The sequence below is a fragment of the Sceloporus occidentalis genome, unplaced genomic scaffold, assembly GCF_023333645.1.
Source record: "Sceloporus occidentalis isolate IW3139 unplaced genomic scaffold, rSceOcc1.0.p SCAF_9, whole genome shotgun sequence".
NCBI lineage: Eukaryota > Metazoa > Chordata > Lepidosauria > Squamata > Phrynosomatidae > Sceloporus > Sceloporus occidentalis.
This window is the reverse complement of record NW_028316989.1, coordinates 31,899,861-31,915,520: the sequence shown is the minus strand read 5'-3', so window position 1 is coordinate 31,915,520 and position 15,660 is coordinate 31,899,861. Positions and strand designations below refer to the sequence as shown.

The window sequence follows — 15,660 nt, the reverse complement described above, 5'->3', positions numbered from 1 at the left end:
TATTTCTGCAGTGTGTTTTGGAGCAAAGATTGTGATATAGTTTTGGACAGTTGCAAATAGCCACTCAAGTTACTTCCACACTTCAGCAGTGACAAAATTCATACTTTTTCTGTCTTAATCTAAAAGCATCTGTCTCTTTCTTTCAGTTAAAATAGAGGGATGCATTTAGGGACAGAACAGCTCCGGGTATAAAGATCAAGAACTTCTTCCAAATATTATTCACTCCTACAAAAGGTCATTTCTTACTTCACTAATGCTTTCCTCAAGAGGTGACAATGCAGAATGCTTTGTTGGGATAGCTTTCCTATCCTGGTTGGATGGAGACTAAATAAATCCTAAGGTATTTGCTGTGGACACATGGAGTTGGAAAATGAATGCTAAGGGTCCCTAAACTTGCATGAACACTTCATATCATGTTCAGAGGTTGCACGGTTGCTATTCTAAATGGTGTTTTCTCTTCTGCTTCCAGGTGTGAATTGAATCCCGACTGCTCTAGGAAATTAAAATAGCATCATGGAACTTCGCAAAGGCGTAATGGACTTCATGAGTGTTCCACTTTAAATAATAGATGGCAGATGTATCCTACAACTAATGGAATCTCTCTGCAGCATTGGCTGAGATGCCTGAAGCCGAGATTCTCACTATGGTGCAAAGGTAGGGTGATCTATATGCCTTAATGCAGTTGGGTTTACTGGGACCAGCAACACTGGGATTTGCTTTTTAAGAGTTCTTTTGGCCATTTCCTAGAGATGTGGTTTAGGTTAGCCACTATATTTTAATGGCCCTTTTCACTACCTTGTTTCTGACCTTTCTAGCAAATGGTCATGGTACTCAAAGGAAAAGTGAAGGAACTTCTGTGAAACACTTCATAGAAGCACTTCTTCATGGCAAAACATTTTATAGAATGAATTTGCTAGCTCAGATTTCAGTTCAGAATTCTGAAGTGGGGTGAGCCCTGATTTCTCATACTTTCTGATACCATCTTCTTAAGGATCCATCTTTAGGTCTTGGAGGCTTTTTGGGTTGCAGATGTCTCCAACAGTTGAAAGAACATGGGGATATTCCTCTCCTTTACTTAGCTTTCAGTTTAAGATATTTACACACTAACCTACATAGTATTTATTCCAGTGTATTTTACATAGAGGAGGGTGCTGGGATTGTGGTGAAGCATCTCCTTTTTATGTGGAGGCCTCAGGTTCATTTTCTAGCATTTCTAGTGTCAAAAGGATCTAGCTACAGGGGGGATAGACAAGGTCTCTGTTATGTGGAAGATACCTAGAACAAAGATGGATAAAGTAGGGCTGCATCTATAATGCAGAAGTAATGCAGTTTGGCACTGCTTTAACTGCCATGGCTCAATACTATGAAGTTCTGGCATTTGCTAAAGACCTACAGATCCCACAATTCCATAGAATGGAACCATGGCAGCTAAAGCAGTGTCAAGCTGCATTATTTCTGCAGTTGGCAACAGTTTAGGCCAGGTCCAGGAGCTGAATTTTCAGCTCCTGGAACACACCAGGAGTTGCATAAACTTTCAAAAAGTCCAAAGCATTAGAACAAAAACCTGGAAATGACCAGAAGGTCAAATCCCCCATGGTACTTACTCCTGATCTAGGGCCACATCACAAAGGTTGCAAGAGCTGGCTTCTGTACCTTCACAGCAGCTCAGGCTTCTTTGATATTGGTGTATTTGGGCTGACTGAAAATGTACTCCTAAAAACCAGTACTAGCTCCCAGATGGCATGTTTGCAAAGCTGTTTTTCTTCATAGAAAAGCAAGTGGTTTCCCACCAACCTGTGGTTAGAAATGCAAGGATCTGTCCTTGCATTACTGTTTGAAGTAGACCTTAGCCTGAAGATTGCAACTGTATCTTGGAGGCCCTGAATGGTACAATTTAATCAGAAACCCCATCTGTAGTTTTGTATAGGTCACATTTGAGGAAGAAGTGCTCTCTTTCTTTTAAATAGCCAGTTGTAATGCCTTTCCTTTCTCTTGCAGACTTTCCCTTCTCTTGTAGACTTTTACATATATTTGTATTGGCTATTTAAAAGTGGATTAACTTTTCTGTATCCCCTGAATTAAGTTTTCTTTGTGTTTGTCTCAACTGTCTTTCTGTTCTGTATTATTGTCTCTTTTAAGATTGTTACTCTGTTGGCTTTATTATACTTTCCTTTTAATTATATACCACTTTGGCAATTATCCGAGAAGAACTTTATGCATTTTAACAAAATAGTTTACTAATCACTGGATTTGTACAGCTCTACCCTATTAATAGAGAGTGTTCATTGCAGCCTAGTATGTAGTAAAAGCCATGCAAAAGAAATACATTTATCATAAACCATGTCACCAGAAGACATGTATGAAATAAAATACCTAAGAGCAATGAGTTCCTCATCTTACGTTTTGCCACGAAAAGCAGTGCTACTCAAAGTTCTCGTTCCTGGTCTAGTGCCAGTCCCAAGTCCATTGGCTTCTGGTTCTTGGTGAATTTCCAGGAAAGAAAAGAACTTTTGTAGCCAATGGGCATAAATACGGAGCCATTCACAAGTACACTGAGAAGAAAAATACCTTGCCAGCCTCACCCATCAGGCAGCCTGAGAAGCACTGACTTAGAAGTTACCCAAGTTCCCACCCACAGCATCTCAGCTGTAACACACATATATAGGAGGACCATCTACAACTAAGTGTAGTGAGACTGTGTACATGAGCACAGCCCAGAACATATTCTGTGCCTTAAATTAATTCAAGATTTAGAAGTACACTCAGCTCTCCACATTTGCGGCTTTGACTTCTGAGGATTTGATTATTCACAGATTTGATTAATAGGTTCTCTTTAGGAATCTCTATGTCATTCAGTGAAATTTTGTTGGAGGTTGACCATAGAGTTGCACTGGAGAACCTAAAGATTCCTAGAGAAAACACTTCTCTAGACATTTGCAGGTCTTGCAACATGATTCTGTGGTCAAATTCTGGCAGATGTTGACCACAGAATTCTGCTGGAGGACCTAGAAATTCCTAGACAATTGTTCTCTGGGATTAAAAAAGTACTGTTGATTTATTTGCTGTTTTTTCAATTTCATGGAAGTCCTGTACTGCTAACCCCAGCGAATGTGGAAGGACAAGTGTATAATATTCATTACTTTGAACTGTGCTCAGAAGTGAACCTTCAGCTAGTGAAGGTTGTAGAAGTTCATAACCTCCCTCAACCTATCTATAACTAACCGCATATTCTGCATATTCAAGCTTATGTAGGGAGCCTTCCACACTACACTACACAACATAACAATGCCACTTTTTTCCTTTACTGTGCCATTGTTTTGTTATGTTGCTAAAATGCAACCCTTACAAAGCCCCACAACCCTCTTAATGTCTAGTATGTAGCAAAAAAGCCCCAGAATGCAATGCAAGAGAAATACGTTTATCATAAACCATGCTGCCACAAGAAAGGGATAAAATAAAATATTCTCCCCATACACACACACACACATAAAATAAGAATAAATGCATGCACACCATCAGCCTCCTGACATACAAAGAGCTCAGTTTGGAGAGGAAGATGTATATTGGCAAACGTTAGGCCACTGTGTTTAAAATACATGTTTCCCAGCCCACCCACCCACCTCCGTTCTCACTAAATTTGTTTCTATTGATGCGTGCAGATGGAATGAGATTATGTCATTGAAATTCTTCTTGCGCTTGGTAAGCAGCAGGATACAAGAAAGCATTCTGGAACTTTTGTTACGCACAGGGCTAGCACATCCACACAGTTCCAACATTCCAAAGTTCTTTCCAAAAAAAGAAGACGACGGTGTTTGCATTTCGGCCGGACGGCACACACTTACCCCGGCCGTTGCATCACACAGTGCCTTAGTCTCCAGTGAGTTGTTATAACTACCATCCCAACCCCACAGGACTTTTCCACAGACTGGAGTGCAACCTTGATTCCAGCAAGGCATCTTTTAAACAACAGAAGAGAACCACAAGGGTTCTGGGTACATTCACTGCGGCGTGTTTGAGCACAGAATGATGTGCAAATGAGACAAGTGTAAGAAATAAAGGGCTGTTTTGCTTCTCATTATAGTGCTCTTTTTTTCTTTTCTTTAAAAAATACCACTCTTGTTGAATATGAGATCCATTAAGCTCATATTCTCTGATCAACTGCACTCTGTGCACTGTGCAGCATATCCAGAACCGTAATATGAATACTGTTTGTACTTACACAGGTTGGTGATGTTGTGCCTCTTGGGACAGAGGTGGAGAATCCCACTGGAGTGTTCAGGAGGTCAAAACATTCCTTTCTGGACAAGGTGCCGACGGGGCCACATAGTGAAGAAGACTCTACAGAAGAAAATATTAGCTGCTTAGGATCTTACTCAGGGAGATCCTGATGGTGGCTTCTGTCCCACGTCCCTCCCCTTTCCATTGTCAGGGAGATAGCTGCATTTTCCCCAGCCTTGCACTCCTAAAGAGTGCAAACACAAGATAAGGGCAGCCTAATAAAACCCACATCTGGTCGTTGAACCTCCATCAGCTGCCATTGGGGAACTTCCGTCGCTGTTTCACACAAGCATGAGATCATCTTTTGAAATGCATTGACTAGTTTGCAAATTACTTACCTTTATTATTTTGTCCACTGAGCAAAGAGGTGCCTTTCGAATACCTGGGAATCTTTGCTTCTCTTCACCCTTTCCTGCTTGGTTTCCGCACTTCTCAAACCGGGCTCTTTTTTTGGTCACTATCTCTGCCCTTTCACCTAAGAGCGTTTGGACTCTGTGCCTTTGATGTAGTTTGTCAGAGCAAGTTTAGAGAGCGGTTCCTCTCTCACTGTGCTTTTTGTGTCTGGGAATGACAATGCTCTCTCTTTACATGTGTGAGCAGCTGCAGGGCATGAGAATAAATCTGGCATCACTCCTTTGTGCTGCTTGGACTTGAAGCACCTGTTGTCTCGGTCTAGACACATATATTTGAATAAGCATACCCTCCTGGTTTAGGCGTATCTTTTGTGCAATCAGTGCCTGTGAGACTTGGCCATTCGTATCACAAGGGGTCTTCATATGTTTATTTCACCTGTGTGCATTGGGTCCTTGGTATCCACTGCGGTTTGGTTCTAGGACCCCTCGGGTGCCAAAATATGTGAATGCTCAAGTCCCATTAAATACAATGGCATAGTAAAATGGTGTCCCCTATATAAAATCAAGATTTACTTTTTGGAATTGATAGATATATTTAATATTTTCAAGTCGTGGATGCTTGAATCCATGGATTTAAAATAACACCATGGATGTGGAAGGCCAATTCTACTCACTTTTGGATGGGTACTATACCTCTGTAGTGGAATGTATATTCCCACATACTTGAGATGTAGGTCCAAAACATGCTGCAGAAATAATCCAGTTTGAGACCGCTTCAACTGCCCTGGCTCAGTGCTAGGAAAGCCTGGGCATTATTGTGGCACCAGAGCTGTCTGACAGTGAAGGCTAAATGTCTCACAAAGCTACAGTTACCAAAATTCCCTAGCATTGAGCCAGGGCAGTTAAAGCGGTCTCAAACTGGATTATTTCTGCAGTACGTTTTGGACCATAGTAACCTGAGCACTAGAATTTGAAAACATAACTTTTATAAATCAGTTTTACTTAGCACAGGTTAGAAATGTAACCTGCAAAAATGAACCCTGTAACATGTAGCAGAGGCATGTGTTTATTTTGGGGAGGAAAGACTCTGGAAAAAATACACTGCAGGTTGCTGTTGTGGAGTGCAGTTCATGACCACTTGTGTTTTTTGTGCAGGGAAATAAATGCTTCTGTTTTGTATTAGGAGGAGCAAGTGGATTTAAACTAGGTATCCATGAAGTTGTTAGATTTCGAAAGGGAGCTGTAACCTAAAGATCCAGAAGAGCAGAGTTTGGGTCTATTACCAGGGAGAATAACTTCAAATGGTGCACTGTAGTGATAAAATGCAAGAATAAAATGGCAATGATATTAAATGAAAATTTAAACTTGTTTTATATATTGAATTAAAAAACTATCCCATTAAACATTCTTGATTATCCCCCAAAATGACACTTTGAAAGTCAAGCAAGTTTCATTTGGCATAAGCTTTTGCATCTGAGGAACTAGATTTAAGTCTACAAAAGCTCATGCTGCCAACCTCTTTCTTTCCCTTAGTTTCAAAGGTGCTACAAGATCTCTCTATATACTTATTCTGCAGACGAACACGGCTGTAGCTTTGAATAAAACTTGTTAGCTTTTAAGGTGTCATGAGATCTGTTGTGCAACAGGCGAACATGGCTATTCCCATCCACCACCTGAAACATTTCTCCTAGATGGCCTCTAAAATAACCTGCTCTAAATTCATTCCCGCTGTCTCTTTGATCCGTATTGATTGTTTTCCAGTCAGGCCAGGCTCAGTTCACCCGAATTCTCGTAAACAGTCCAGTACATGTCCAGTTCATAGGTCTGAAGATCCGTGAAGCTGTGGTCAAGGACTGTGTCAAACCATCCGTCAGACAAAGTCAGTGTTGGCAAACAGCTCCCATTGTGAGACCTGGGCTACTGCCACTATTTACTTTGTCCTTGTGACAAGTAACAGTGATGACAGCTAGAAGCAGGACCTTTATGGCAGTGGATTCTGAATCTCGGGAGTGATGAAATGTGAATATCGACATCCTCGCTGTAAAAAGAGTTGCAAAACGTTCATTTCAATTTCTTGATTTTGTTTCCATGGCTTGTCCATATATGATGGTTTCAATGGCTTGTCCCTATATTTGTTGTTTTGTCATATAAGTCTTGTGGGTCTTGAGTGTTTGAAGAGCGGTTGATGAATATCTAAACATCGTGAGACCTGGATATTGATAAACAGATATTAATAAATAGATACAAAGCCCTGGATATTAAAAATAGATATTGATAAATATCTAAACATTGATAAACATTGATAAACATTGATAGATATCTAAACATTGTGAGACCTGGATATTGATAAATAGCTAACTAGACCTGATGTTGATAAATAGATAAAAAGCTCAGGATATTAAAAAATAGATACTGATAAATATCTAAACACTGAGACCTGGTTATTGATAAATAGATAAATAGACCTGATATTGATAAATAGATGTTGATAAATATATAAACATTGATAAATGTCTAAACATTGTGAGACCTGGATATTGATGAATAGATATTGATAAATAGATAAATGGACCTGATATTGATAAATAGATGTTGATAAATATCTAAACATTGATATATGTCTAAACATTGTGAGACCTGGATATTGATGAATAGCTGTTGATAAACAGATAAATAGACCTGGATATTGAGAAATAGATACAGATAAATATTTCAACATTGTGAGACCTGGGCTACTGCCACTGTTTATTCTGCCCTTACAGTAAGGAACAGTGATGGCAGCTAGAAGCAGGACTTTTATGGCAGTGGATTCTGAATCTTGGAGTGATGAAATGTGAATGTAGACATCCTTGCTGGAATTTAGAAAGAGTTGCAAAACTTTCATTTCAATTTCTTGATTTTGTTTCCATGGCTTGTCCTTATATGGTGGTTTCTATGGCATGTCCATATATTTCTTGATCTCTCATATGTGTTTGTTGTGTCTGGAGTGTTTGAACAATGGTTGATAAATATCTAGACAAATTTGTCCCAATCTGCTGTGGTAGGATATATGTGTTTCAGAATGAAAAAACAGGGAGGGAGGGAGGGTAGGAGGAAATACCGTATTCATTGTTTTTTCTGTTTAAAAACACCTCTATTCCTCTCTGTCACTAAATGTAGGGGTTCTTGGTATCCGATGGGGTTTGGTTCCAGGGCCCCCACTCCAATGGATAGCAAAATCCATAGATGCTCAAGTCCCACGAAATACAATTGCATAGTAAAATGGTGTTCCTTGTCTAAAATGGCAAAATCACGGTTTGCTATTTGAAATGCATAAATTTAAAAAGTATTTTCAGGCTGTGGATGCTTGAATCCATGGATAAAAAGAAAAATCTGTGGATAAGAAGGGCTGACTTTATTTTGACTCCCCAAAGGGCCAAGAGAACTATACCAACTCAAAGCAGGCAGTTGGAAGGTCACATTAATGAATGTCATACAGACTGAGTATCGAAAACCTGAAATCCAAAATGCCCCCAAATTGCTCAAATGGGTGGCTGAAATAGTGACATCTTTTCTTTATGATGGTTCACTATACACAAACTTTGGCCTCTTACAGACTGCCAAAATAAAGCTGCTTCGGGTCTCTTTGGAGGTATGCTGTTTAAATGATGCATACATCCTAAGAATCCGACAGCTGCACCAAAGCTGCCCTCCAGTGCTTAGGAATGGAGTGTGGCTTTGGCGCGACCTCTGGACTCTTAGGACCCATGCATCATTTAAATAGCGTACCTTCAAAGAGACCTGAAGCAGCTTTATTTTGGCAGTCTGTAACAGGCCTTTGTGTCATGCACACAATTATTTAAAAATAGTATATAAAATTACCTTTAGGTGTGTATATGAAACATAAATGAAATTCATGTTTAGACTTGGGTCCCATCCTCAGAATATCTGATGCTATGTATGCAAATATTCCAAAATCCAAAACACTTCTGGCCCCATGCATTTGGAATAAAGGACACTTAGTCTGTATTCTCTTCCTTCCACAATGACACTGGATCTCAGTTTATTGCTAGGCTTAAAGTGAGAGATTTCAGCTGGCAAGATGCTAAAGAACTTCTTTCTCTTTATGTGCACATACCTATCATATTCTAACGCTTTCAAATGAGACTCTCCTTTGAATGTCATCTGAACACCAGTGGATGTGATAGAGGAAAGGACCCACTCAGTGGTATCACACACAAACATCTCAATTTTGGAATGCTGTCTTCAGAGGCTCATCTGGCACCTGATTTCGATTCATTTTGGCTCCAAGACCTTTCTATTTTTCCACTTTTGAATCCACTAAAGATAGCTTTATGCTATTATATACAGTGGGCCTGCTGCATTAACAGGCTAGCAATCCATGACTTCAACCTCCTACAGATAAGTATGCTCCATATTATTCAATGGCATGTGGATGTGTGCATGTCACCATGCACTGAATAATATGGGCTATGACCGTCCATGTTTTTTCCCATCCATGGGAGGGAGTGTCTGGGACCAAATCACCATGAGTGGGAATGACCCATTGTATTGTTTTTATTTTTAGGTGACTGCTTTTATATCTGTAGGTACTGTAGCAAGATCTTTGAGACTAACTGAAAGAAAAAAAATTGGCACCATGAACTTTCATAGACTTAGGTCTACTTCCTCAATTTATCTGAGAAAGTAGACTCAAGTCTACGAAAGCTTTTGCTGTCAATTTCTTTCAGTTAGTCTCAAAGGGGCTACAAGATCTCTCTGTGTACTTATTCTACAGACTGTGAATGCTATGTCTGTTAAGTCAGTGGATTCTCCTGAATCTTTCTGACCTCCTGCAATATTGCAATGGAGCAATAGAAGGGATGGGTGGATAAAGATGAGTGTATTCAATAACAGACACTCTCAAACCAGGCCAGCTTATCATCAACCTTTCTCTTTTTCCTATAAATGAAAGATTCATTCTGGCAAAAAAAGAAGATCCAGCAAAAAGTATTCCATATTACTGTCTACATTTTAATAAAAAAAATATGGAAAGCTATCCTTGTCCTGAATTGGCACAGGTCCTTCTCATGGTTTTGCTGGAAGCAGTCCTTTAGGAGAAAGATGATTAATGACTAGTTCAGAGGATCTAGTCATGTCTTACATCATTCTGAGCAGGAAGAAGGATTAAACTAGCCTTTGCTGACATAGGCAGTGTCAAGAGAAACACCACTAAGCATTCTTCTCCTTGCTCCATTCCCCCATTCAGCATGGGAACCTCTTCACCCTAAGTATGATCATCCATAGGGTATGAAGGGATATGCATGCAAGAAGAAACAACAAAAACAGTCGTACACACAAACCTCCAGCTGAGCCATAAATGTGGAATTATTCTGGTCTTGATACAGTTGGTTCTCCTTGCATTCATTGTTTGTGGTGTAATGTGAGGCTTTGCCACTGAGTTCCATACTATTTTGTTTTATGCTTTCTTCTTTCTTTAAAGAAAACTCCTTTTGTAATGCTAGCCGTTCACGGCCGAAGAGCTGGATATAGCTAGACAGGTGCTGCCTTGGTTGCTTCTTCCAACATGACCAATCCCCAGTAAGTACTAACATGAGAAAGCTGTTGTAGAATTTGTTTGTTTACAGACTACATGGGAAATTCTCGTCTCTAAGCTACCTTACTGGATTGATCGGCTTTTTATGAGGTTTGCCTTTCTTTGCATAGCTGTAGAAGTAAGCACAAGCTTTCCAGCTGGAGATCCACAGAGGATCATTTTAAACAGTGGACTGAAATTGCCAAATGTGGTTCCTAGGCACTGCAATATAAAGGGTGCCTTGTTGTTGTTGTTTGTTGTGTGCCTTCAAGTCTTTTTTGAATGACGGCAACCCTAAGGCAAAGCTGTCATAGGATTTTCTTCACAAGATTTTTTCAGAAGCGGATTTCCCTTTCTTGCCTCTGAAGCTGAGTGTGACTTGCCTAAAGTCACCCAGTGGGTTTCCATGGCCAAGTGGGAATTCGAACCCTTGTCTCCAGATTCATAGTCCAACACTCGAACCACTACACCAATGTTTCCCAAACTTTGGTCCTCCAGGTATTTTGGACTTCAACTCCCAAAAACCCAAGTCAGCTTGACCAACCTGGGAGCTAGAGTCCAAACATCTGGAGGACTAAAGATTGGGAACCAATGCACAATACTATGATGGCTCAATATTGTCTAGTCTGACTGATGCTTCCTTTTATCTAGAATTGCCAGAGATAGAACTTGTGCCCTTGTTTTTGTGTGTTAAGCACGGGATCTGCAGTTCAGCTGTGGTCCTTTCTTGACTGAATTATAGTTTACATAGGTGTGCCAGGTGAGACACTGAAAAACAAAATCCATGTAAACAAAACCCATGTAAGCCTGAAACTAAATTTATTGTATTGTTTGTCATTGAAAAATCCTATTTCAGGTTTTACAAGTGCTCAAAGTAAAGTGCAAGTTCTACTAGATTATATTCACCTTTGCATCACATTTTGGACTCATGCACAGAGACTAGAATGCAAACATAAGGATTCAAATGTACAAGAAAAATATGTGATATGGAATGGAATATATGGCTGTTTTTCCGTGGGTATTAAACATGGCAAGGACAGTATATGCTTTCTCCAAGAATGTTGGGAAACAGTAGAAGGGGTCTGTTGTCCTCACATTCTGCTCCAGGCTTGGAACAAATGAATTAATTATTCATTCATCTGCATAATTAACTGTAAGCCCAACAAGGTCTAAATGTCATTGCAGTCAGTGTCCAATGTAAGGTAGATCAAAAACATTGCAATCAGATCCACATCTTTAATGTATGGCTGGAGGTAAGGTTAAGTAGATCAGTCTGCTCTGTGATTGTTTGCTGTGGGTTTGCTGCAAGAAGGAAGAATAGAAATAGAATGCCATGGATCATATAACTCATACAATCATAGAGTTGGAGGAGACCAGAAGGGCCATCCAGTCCAACCCCCTGCCATGCAGGAAATCTAAATCAAAGCATCCCTGACAAATGGCCATCCAGCTTCTGTTTAAAGGGAATATGTTCCACTGTTGAACAGCCCTTACTGTCAGGAAGTTCTTCCTAATGTTGAGCTGGAATCTCTTTTCCTGGAGCTTGCATCCATTGCTCCAGGTCCTAGTCTCTGGAGCAGCAGAAAACAGACTCGCTCCCTCCTCAACATGACATCCTATCAAATATTTAAACAGAGCTATCATATCACCTCTTAACCTTGTCTTCTCCAGGCTAAACATCCCCAGCTCCCTGAGTCTTTCTTCATAAGACATGGTTTCCAGATCCTTCACCATTTTAGTTGCCCTCCTTGGGACACGATCCAGTTTCTCAATGTCCTTTTTAAATTGTAGTGCCCAGAACTGGACACAGGATTCCAGGTGGGGCCTGACCAAAGCAGAATAGAGTGGGACTATTTCTTCCCTTGATCTAGACACTATACTTCTATTGATACAGCCTAGAATCGCATTGGCCTTTTTAGCTGCTGCATCAAACTATTGACACATGCTCAATTTGTAGCCTACTATGATTCCTAGATCCCGTTCACACATAGTATCATTAAGCCAGGTGTCCCCCATCATATATATATGCATTTAATTTTTCAGCCCTATGTGCAATACCTTACATTTCTCCATGTTGAAATTAATTTTGTTAGCTTTGGCCCAACTTTCTGAGCTATTAAGGTCATTTTGAATTTTGATCTTCTCTTCTGGGGTATTAGCTGCTGCTCTTAATTTGGTGTCATCTGCAAATTTGATAAGCATGTTCTCTATTCTTTCATCCAAGTCATTGATACAGATGTTGAATAGCACTGGGCTCAGGACAGAAACTCATGGCACCCCACTGGTCACTTCTCTCCAGGATGAAGAATAACTGGGATACTCCTGTGTAGTTTACAATAGTGCTGCTCAAAATAGTGGTTGCATATTGACATAGTTTCTAGAAAATTAAGCAACTATGATAAAATACATAGCACAAATATGGTCTCTGGCACATTGCTGGGGGTTAGGAATGTTGGTCCCATATAGAAGATAGCTTGAGAAGTACTAGTTTAGACCAAGTCCACACAGCTGGATTGTGAAGAAGGCAGAAAGGGTGAAGAGACAGATGTGCCCTTATGGACTTGGATAACAAGGAGATTATTCATCTGTATAGCAGCTTATTAAGGCATGGTTTGAGGAAAAAAGGAGGAGGAAGAATAAAAAAGTAGGACTGTGGCCCACACTCCCTGTATCCATTCGATTGATCCTTTACAAAGCTGCATCATAAGTAAAATAGATCAGCTTGGGAAGGGGAGTAAGCATTGCACTTGAATTCCAAGCCCTTTGCTCACTGGATCATTTTCATTTCAGGAAAGTATTTTACTTATTACTGACAATTTTTATTGTCATAGTAGGATCAGCAGTTGCTGTTTCCAAATTAAACTACAAACAAACTGATTTGTATTTCCTAATGAGTGGTATATTAAACTCTAGGCCAAAATAAGTCTAGCCTGGCAAGCATTTTCCCTAGAATAATGGGAGAGAATTGCTTCAAAAAGTTCACTAAATAATTATTGCTTCTTTTTGCATGCCTTCAAGACACGTCCGAGTTACCCGATCATAAGGTTTTCTTGGCAAAATTTGTTCAGGGGGGATTTGTATTTACCTTCCTCTGAGGCTGAGAGAGTGTGATTTGCCCAAGGTCACCCAGTGGCTTTTATGGCTGAGTGGGGATTTGAACCCTGGTCCTCAGAGTTGTTCCGTTTCGTTGAGCAGGGAATTGAGTCTTAGTCCAATGGAGAAGTCCAAATACAACTTCACTAGTTTGCTGCATAAAGTCCATATTTCTATAAGCTTTTCTTCCAGTCATGCTTTATTCAGCATCCTCAACCCTGGTTTATTCATGTAGAAAAGTCAGATTGCAATGCTTTTCTAGAGACGATACCCCTTGAAATTTCGTGTGGAAATAGACCTGTTTTAATGCTGCTTCTCCCCAAATGCAAAACCTCGCTGCATGTAGAAATCTAGCAGAGCATGGAGCACTTGAATCTTGTACTGCTAGAGGGAAAACATTGGGCTAAATGCATTTGCTAGTCCCAGCTAGGCTAGACCTGTTGAACCCATGGGTCACACATTAGTATTGACTTCCCAGGTCCCAGTCATTGCTTTGGGTCTTCTTGACCTGGGACCAGTAATTGGATTTAGCCCTTAATTCCTTATTAACCTACTCTAGTCCAGATAAACAAGCCAGGTTGTTTGATAGGTGAGATAATAGCACATTTTAACCAGGGATAATGGGAAAGAAAGAAGAACGATACAGATAAACCATAACCAATAGCTTATTTGATACCATGCTTTAGAGTAGCCTTTCCCAACTTTTCTGATGTTTTGGATTTCAGATCTTACCTTTTCCACCTTGCAATTGAATTGTGGAGTTTGCAGTCTAAAGGCAGGGCTTCTTGAGTAATCTGAGTAATACTTTCCCCTCCAATGTGCCAGGGATTGGTGCTATATTCAGACCTGGAAACTTTCCTTCCTGAAAACTTGCCGTAGGCTAAGAGTTCATGGCTCATGGACCAGCACTATTCTGCAGACCATCATTCTGAGTATCATGATTTAAGGAATTTGGAAACTGCCAGCTTCCTTTTGGGGAAAGCAACTAAAAATAGAAAAAGAGCCAATTTTAATCAAGCAAACAATAAATTGAGCCACTAAAGGGCAACATTGTCGGTTGAAGTAACATATCGTATGCTCAGATTTATTTCCGAATGTAATGGTCAATTAATGTAACAGATTAGGAAGTTTCCCAGCTAAAGATAACGTAAATTAAATTTAGTTTTGTGAGAGCCAGCATAGTGGTTTTAGCATTGGACTACAACTCTGGAGACCCGAGTTGAGATCCTTGCTCAGCCATGGAAACTCACTGGATGACCTCAGGCAAGTCACACTCTCTCAGCCTCAGAGGGAGTCAAAGGCAACCATCTCCTGAACAAATCTTGCCAAGAAAATCCTGGTCGCCACGAGTCAGAATCTACCTGAAGGCACACAAAACCAGGAATAACCAATTGGGTTTTGTAGATGGCTATGAGGCTAATTCGTGGAAGCAATCCTTCCACTGATCTTTGGCATCTCTTAACTACCCCAGGGAGATTTGATAAAAATGAACACAAAATCACCTTGTCTGTTTGGTGTAGAATAATTTTTGTTGGGCTCAAGTGTTGCACTGTTTATCATTGAGGAAATAAAAATAAGTCCATTTCAAACTAGTACAAAAAAGCCCAACTTCACATGTTAGCTGAGCTGCAGGTTGGTTTGTCAAAAATATGACAGATCATAGCGTCGCTAGCTAGGTTGCTTCAGATCACTCTTAGCTGTATATTAACTGCCTTTAGAATTTCTCATCTGCTTTCCTCATATGATCTAAGTGTTGTTCTCTTTTCCCTTGTAGTATAGAAATACCAAGGATGTTTTAAAAACCTTTGCTCTGCTTTTTTCCATTTCCATTTTCTCGGATCTGTTCCAAACCCTTTCAAATGCTTCAGAGGGCGGGGAGGTTCTTGCATAATTTGGGCCCTTGTGTTAAATCTGAGCTATTAATATTACGCAGATGATTATCCAGGTCACTTAAATCATTAGAGAGTTTTTGATCACCTGCTTCAGAGGGAAGTCAGTGCAGTGGCTGCGGCCGAATCATAAAGTTGAATGTGAAGCCTTTTTTGCCGCTGCTTCCCTAAGGAAGCGAATATGCCTTTCCAATCATGAACAGTGTCTTTCTGGAAAACCCCTCAACAGTATAGTAATTATTTTGAAAGTTTAACAAGCCTTCCTGTCTTACCAAGTCTAAAATGGAAGTGTTGCGGGAGATCTGTGACTCAATGTCCCATCATCACTCGTATTATATTGTTTAAAAGCAGCATTTCTGGGGAGAGGGAAGGGAAATTTTAAATCGCCAATCCCAAAAACTGCTCTCAGAGGCAGAAAGAAAGAAAACAAGTACTGTGAAATCGAAGGCTTTCATGGCCGGCATCCATAGAT

The 15,660-nt window shown here is 40.1% G+C and overlaps 2 protein-coding genes across 5 annotated transcripts in view; one reads left to right on the top strand and one right to left on the bottom strand.

The window, feature by feature from the left end:
- The window catches only part of NRG4 (neuregulin 4), an 84,257-nt gene extending 79,441 nt beyond the window's left edge, over positions 1 to 4,816 (bottom strand). The window contains exons 1-2 of the mRNA XM_089538548.1: positions 4,617 to 4,816; positions 4,220 to 4,338 (exon numbers count right to left, since the gene is read on the bottom strand). The gene's annotated coding sequence lies outside the window, so the exon portion shown is untranslated. The remainder of the gene's footprint in view (positions 1 to 4,219; positions 4,339 to 4,616) is intronic.
- Positions 1 to 15,660, top strand: part of TMEM266 (transmembrane protein 266) — a 101,881-nt gene that overhangs the window by 32,315 nt on the left and 53,906 nt on the right. For 3 of the 4 annotated variants that reach the window (XM_089538542.1, XM_089538545.1, XM_089538543.1), the window contains exon 2: positions 470 to 654. In XM_089538542.1, the coding sequence (XP_089394668.1) occupies positions 620 to 654 (35 nt within the window). In that variant the 5' untranslated portion in view covers positions 470 to 619. Of the gene's footprint in view, positions 1 to 469; positions 655 to 10,113; positions 10,212 to 15,660 lie in introns of all 4 variants that reach the window. The other variant, XM_089538546.1, reaches the window with a different exon arrangement.